Below are 6,000 nucleotides of genomic sequence, written 5' to 3' on the forward strand. Positions count from 1 at the left end.
TTATCAATTCTTTGAATGTCAGGTCTGCATTATTTATTTCCCTGTGAGCGTTTGAGGCGTTCCACTGGAGGCTTGGAGGGCCTTCTCCCCCTTGTCAGGGAATTCACAGGCTGTCTCTGACACCTCTCCATAATACATGTGTGCATAATTCACAGATGGTGATGGAGAGTGGAGACTGGCTGGTTGGTGGAGACCTCCTCGTGCTGGAGAAGATCAAATGGAATGATGGGTTGGACCAGTACCGCCTGACACCTCTCGCTCTCAAGCAGAAGTTCAGAGAAATGAATGCTGGTGAGTCTCCTGGGTTAGCACCAGTGACACAACTCTTCTTGCCCTGCGTGGCACCAGGAGATTGCTGTGATCTGTGCTGGCTTGCCCTCAAGCTCTCAGCACTTGCCATGTTGCTTCTGTATGCTCCCAAAATGGGACTATTCATGTAGAGTGAGCAGTAAGAGGGACACAGTGGTGTGGGGTCTCCTTGGTTAAGAACAGTGCTTCTGATGGACTGTGTCCTCAATGGGCATCTCTGAGCACCAGACCGGAAAGCATCGAGCGTCCTGCTGGTGTCCTCTCCGGCAGGTCAGAGCCTCTCTTTCTGCACCCTGAGTGTTTAGAGCCATGTGCTTGGCCTTCACAGAGGAAGGACAGGTAAGGTATCTTCTCCCAGGTGTCTGTCCCAGCAGGCTGGCAGGCGTCAGACACCTACCCTCACTCTGGGGAGAGAGCATTGGCCTTCCTGAAGGTGCCATCAAGCTTGGAGAGGGGGCAGGTCACTTACAAAGTCAGGGAACAGAGTGCAGATGTCCAGTAGCATCTTAAAACATTGTAGGAGAGCTGGTAGGACCGAAATCAGCCCCAAAGGAAAGATGTGCAATGAAAATAAACTTGCAGAGTGATGAAGAGGCACTGTATGTGTATGAAACACTTATCTAAGGTATTGGAGGCCTTGCTCATATTAAGATATGTAGATTGTAAGACGTGTATCCTATCTTATGACTGTTGAAATGTCGATGGTCGGTGCAAGCCTGTGACCCTCTGAATCTTTCCCTTTCAGATGCTATCTTTGCATTTCAGCTGCGCAACCCTGTCCACAACGGGCACGCCCTGCTCATGCAGGACACACGGCGCCAGCTTTTGGAGAGGGGTTACAAAAACCCCGTGCTTCTCCTGCACCCCTTGGGAGGATGGACCAAAGATGATGATGTCCCGCTGGAGTGGCGGATGAAACAGCACGCAGCAGTGCTGGAGGAGCAAGTCCTGGACCCGAAATCAACCATCGTTGCAATCTTCCCCTCTCCCATGCTCTACGCTGGCCCCACAGAGGTAAGGAAGCCATCAGTTGCTCACCACGACAAGGCGTGAAGCCTGGCCATGGGGCTGCCAGCTGCCAGGCTGCCTGCCCAGCCTCAGAAAGCCACGGGACAGGGGGTCGGTCGCTGTTGCCTCGCTCTTAGCTCCCGCTGTGGTTCACTGGCAGCTCCCAGCAGAGCTCCTGTGCTTTCACAGGTTGTGTGGAGAGCTGGGGGAGAAGGGGGCTAGAAACAGACTTTACCGCTGTGACCTTTTCCTCTGTCAGGCGGGGACGCTCATTTATTTTCTCCCAGTGGTTTCCCTTCTGTCCCTAAATTGGTGGGATGAATGGAATAGAAGCTAAACATCCCCTGAAGGAGGAGGGAGAGGGATGCATGGGCAGCCTTTGCCTGTGTGGGGCTTGAGGGCTGGTGGGCACTGGCTTTGCAGATTCAAAAAGCAAACCACTGCCTCCATTTGCTGCCACAATGGAACAAGACCAGTTCCCATCCCCAGTGTTTCCCTTGAAATACATGTCTTGAGGAGAACTTTCCATGAGCCAGCAATGTGCCCTTGTGGCCAAGAGGCCAATGGGATCCTGGGCTGTGTAGGGCAGAGTGTGGCCAGCAGGTCGAGGGAGGTCATTGTCCCCCTCTGCTCTGCACTGGGGAGGCCACAACTGGAATCCTGTGTCCAGTGCTGGGCTCCCCAGTTCCAGAGAGACAGGGAACTGCTGGAGAGAGTCCAGCCTGGGGCAACAGAGATGATGGAGGGATTGGAGCATCTCCCTGATGAGGAAGGGCGGGGAGAGCTGGGGCTCTTGAGCCTGGAGAAGAGAAGGCTGAGGGGAGACCTTATTTATGTTTATAAGTGTCTCAAGGGGGAGTTGAAGGATGTTGGAGCTGGACTCTTTTCAGTGGTTTCCAGCGATAGGACGAGGGGCAACGGGCACAAGCTGGACCATGGGAAGATCTACTCCAATCTGAGGAAGAACTTCTTTGGGGTGAGGGTGGCAGAGCCCTGGGACAGGCTGCCCAGGGAGGGTGTGGAGTCCCCTTCTCTGGAGATCTTCAAGCCCCACCTGGATGCTCCTGAGTGATGTGCTCTGGGCAGCCCTGCTTTGGCAGGGGAGTTGGACTGGATGGGCTCTAGAGGAACCTTCCAACTCTGACAATTCCATGATTCTGTTGCATCAGGTCCAAGCAGTGGAAGACGAGTCTGGGCAGCCTGATCACCATGAGAAGCTGCAGCAAGGCTGCTGACACATCTGCCTCCCTGCCTGCTTGCGTGTGGATCACCAGATGTCTTCTGCAGCCCAGGGAGGGCAGCTTAGTTGCTGTTCAGCCCTCAGCTAGTGCTCCTTGTGTCTCTGCTTTGCAGGTCCAGTGGCACTGCCGAGCTCGCATGATTGCTGGGGCCAATTTCTACATTGTGGGGCGCGACCCTGCGGGCATGCCTCACCCCGAGACCAAGAAAGACCTGTATGAACCCACGCAGGGAGGGAAAGTCCTCAGCATGGCGCCAGGCCTCACCTCGGTGGAAATCATCCCCTTCCGTGTGGCTGCTTACAATAAACTGAAAAAAGCCATGGATTTTTATGACCCAAAAAGGTAAGATGGGCAGCAGCATTGCTGTTTCTTCAGCCCGCACAGCGCGTGTGGCTCACGCTGGCGTCTGGCTTGCAGTTTGCCAGGGTGAGAGGGAAAAGCAGTCGTTCCTCTTAAGGAGAGGAATGGGGGAAGTACCTGGGAAAGCCACTCGCTTTCCCCGCCAAGACCTGACACCAGGTCAAGGATGGGTGCACGAAGCTAAGGATGCACCTTTGTAGCCTCCAAGGGAGGGTAAGAAACACAGTTTTGGGACTGTCAGCAGAAATACAGCCTCTGGCAGCTGGAGAAGTGTGTTACTTACAACTCCAGCTCCTCTCAAAAGGGCAACCCTGTTGTTGCCGATTGTAGACGTGGATGTGGAGCCACAGGTGGGTGCTGCTGGTGCCAGGGGGTTCTGACTGCACACTTGGCACAGCAGAGCAGCTGTACTGGGGACAACTCAGGCCGGTTGTGCTGATTTCACCCATCTCTGTTTTGCTGCAGGCACGATGACTTTGACTTCATCTCGGGAACACGCATGAGGAAGCTTGCTCGGGAAGGTGAAAACCCACCAGATGGCTTCATGGCCCCCAAAGCCTGGAAAGTCCTGACTGAGTATTACCAGTCCCTGGAAAAGAAGAATTAACACTACTCCTCCTCCCTAGAAATACTTGTATTAAGAGTGAGCAATGATTGATTGATTCCCTATGACACAGATCAGTTATTTGGCATTTCCAATGCTCTGACTGTAGGATTTTTCTACCTGGGTCAGAGTGTTTTTTACTAATCAGAAATACTTTGAGCCTGGTCCTTCTCCCCTTGCTGCTGGGAGTGTCCTCATGGAGCTGGGAGGGGAGGGCACTAAGGCAGTAAGCCCTTCGTTCCCAGCTGAGCACGGCTGTAGGAAGCCCGGTGTGGCCTCCGGGTAGGCCAGCTGGATCATTTTGGTGCTGTCAGGGCTGCGCTGCAGCCCCCGGTGCAGAGCTGGGACCTCAGCACTGGGACAAAAATAGGATAAAAATTAAGAAGTGCCTTTCTGCTGCCCCTGGCCCGGCGCTGCCTGAAGAGACAGGAGCAGCTGCTGAAGCAAGGAGTGGTCGCTGCTGACAGAGTGGGAGAGGGAAACAAGCACTCGATGCTGGGATCCAGTCTCTGCCCTCCAGGTTGTGCCTTAGACAATTTATTGCTAACAAACAGTGGGATTTTTTAATGCCCTTTTTTTAAAAGGAGTTTTTAAAAATTTTTTAAATCAGCCTTGACCATCACCAGTTCCTCGTGGCAAAGTTGATTTTTTACTGTTCTTCCTTGCTTCCTCCTGCTTGACCTCTCTGGTCAAAACAAAGAATGAGGTTTGGGCTGAGCATCACGGCTGCTCCCAGTTCAGCTTTCCACGAGGACCCGGCCGTGACGATCCCAGCTCAGGGCCGGCTGGGAGCACTGGTGGGGGAACCTGTCTGGGGAGGCACTCTAAAGCCCAGAGATCTCCAAGGTAGCCTAGGGCAACAAGCAAAAACTAGGGATGCTGCTTTCATGGGTGTCCTCCTGCCTGGCAGGATTGGAGACACAACCCCCCTCTGCCCATGCTCTTCCCATCCAAAAGGCAAATTAAAGGCAAAATATCAAACTGGCAGTGTGAGGAGGACCTGAGTGGCTGCGCCCCATGAATCAGGCGAGAGGTGGCTCAAGCGCTTGCCCTCATCTGTACCCTTAGCCCTGCGTGGGCACGGGTGCCCTGATTTTACTTTGTGTCTGGTACCTGATTTTACTCTGTGTGTGTGGGATGGTGATGCTGGCTCCAGCTGGCGGATGGCAGAGAAGTCTGTCCTTCCTCCCCGTGCGGTGTGCTGCTGTGCGAGGGGTGATGGGGCTGAGCTGGGAGCCGTGGCTGGTGCTGCTCCCACCTCTGGCTGGTGGAAAGTTACTGCAGATCTTTTTTTCTTCCCCCACCCCATTGAGATGGACTTTGCTGGTGTGCATGAGGTTTTTCCGCTGACTGGCAGCTCTCACGGTGACCTTGGCTGGGGCTGAGCTGCCTGACTCAACGCTGGAGCTTTATCTGGCCCTGTCTGTGTCTCGCCCCACCTCACTGGGGCATGTCCTGGTGGTGGCTGAGCTTGGAGCACAGCCCTGCGCAGCTGGAAGCCCCACTGTGCTGCCCACGGCGCTCGGTGTGAGGCTTTCATGGGCAGAAACAATTATGCACTATCATGGCAGTCTGAATTGATGATTTTTGTACTCATCCTTTTTAGTAGACACCCCAGGACCAGTCAGAATGTGTTTCAAACACAACGGAAATAGCGTTCTCCTCCTCTTCTACTTCAGATTTAATTGTGAACAGATCTGCGCCCCGTAACAACAATCCTGCTTCTGCTTGTAGCTCAGGACCGAGAGACACACCGCAAGCTACACCCTGCTTTGTGGTGGCCATGGTACAGCGTCCAAGACTATGGATGCCATTGGGAATACTTTTGAGAAAAAAAAAAAAACAACTTTTCATTTATCAACTGTTTTGGGTTGGGGCTTTTTTCCCAATTTTTTTTTTATTTTTTTTTTTAAAGTATTTGGAGCAAGGAGCCCAAAGCTGTGTTATACCTCCAGAAAAATGCTGCAACACCCCTGGCAGTAGCTGGATGCACACTTGTACCTGTGCCTTTTACACTCAGACCCTCTGGCAGGGACCTGGAAGACAAAAGCAATACTCCCATTTCTGATTGCAATATTTGTAAATTTTAAGTAGTGAAATAGTGCTGTTGCCACTCATCTTAGAATAATCAAATGGTTGAAAAAGAAACCACCTGCAGTAAATCCAAATGGTTACAGCAAAACACAAATGCTGTGTTACCCTTTAAAAATAGCATAGTGTGCTGATTACCTCTGATTAAACCGGGGTATGTGGACCAGGGGTTTTTTATAGTGTATTTATTAAATAAGACATGAGACTGGAATTTGTACCTCAACTGATGCATCTCATGATTGAATATATTCTCAACTTGATACATCTCATGATTGAATATATTCTCAACTTGATACTCTGCTACAATACAATCACTTTTACTACAAATAAATATTTATACATGTAACTAACTCTCACGTGACAGTTTTTTTTTTGGGGGGGGGGGGG

At 51.9% G+C, this 6,000-nt stretch overlaps 1 protein-coding gene across 1 annotated transcript in view; it reads left to right on the top strand.

Moving 5' to 3' along the window:
* The window catches only part of PAPSS2 (3'-phosphoadenosine 5'-phosphosulfate synthase 2), a 34,684-nt gene extending 28,725 nt beyond the window's left edge, over window positions 1-5,959 (top strand). Inside the window, exons 12-13 of the mRNA XM_014966656.1 lie at window positions 2,671-2,900; window positions 3,384-5,959. Coding sequence (XP_014822142.1) covers window positions 2,671-2,900; window positions 3,384-3,525 — 372 coding nt within the window. The 3' untranslated portion in view covers window positions 3,526-5,959. The remainder of the gene's footprint in view (window positions 1-2,670; window positions 2,901-3,383) is intronic.
* Window positions 5,960-6,000: the final 41 nt, after the last annotated feature.

The sequence above is a fragment of the Calidris pugnax genome, unplaced genomic scaffold (assembly GCF_001431845.1).
Source record: "Calidris pugnax isolate Ruff unplaced genomic scaffold, ASM143184v1 scaffold53, whole genome shotgun sequence".
Lineage (NCBI taxonomy): Eukaryota > Metazoa > Chordata > Aves > Charadriiformes > Scolopacidae > Calidris > Calidris pugnax.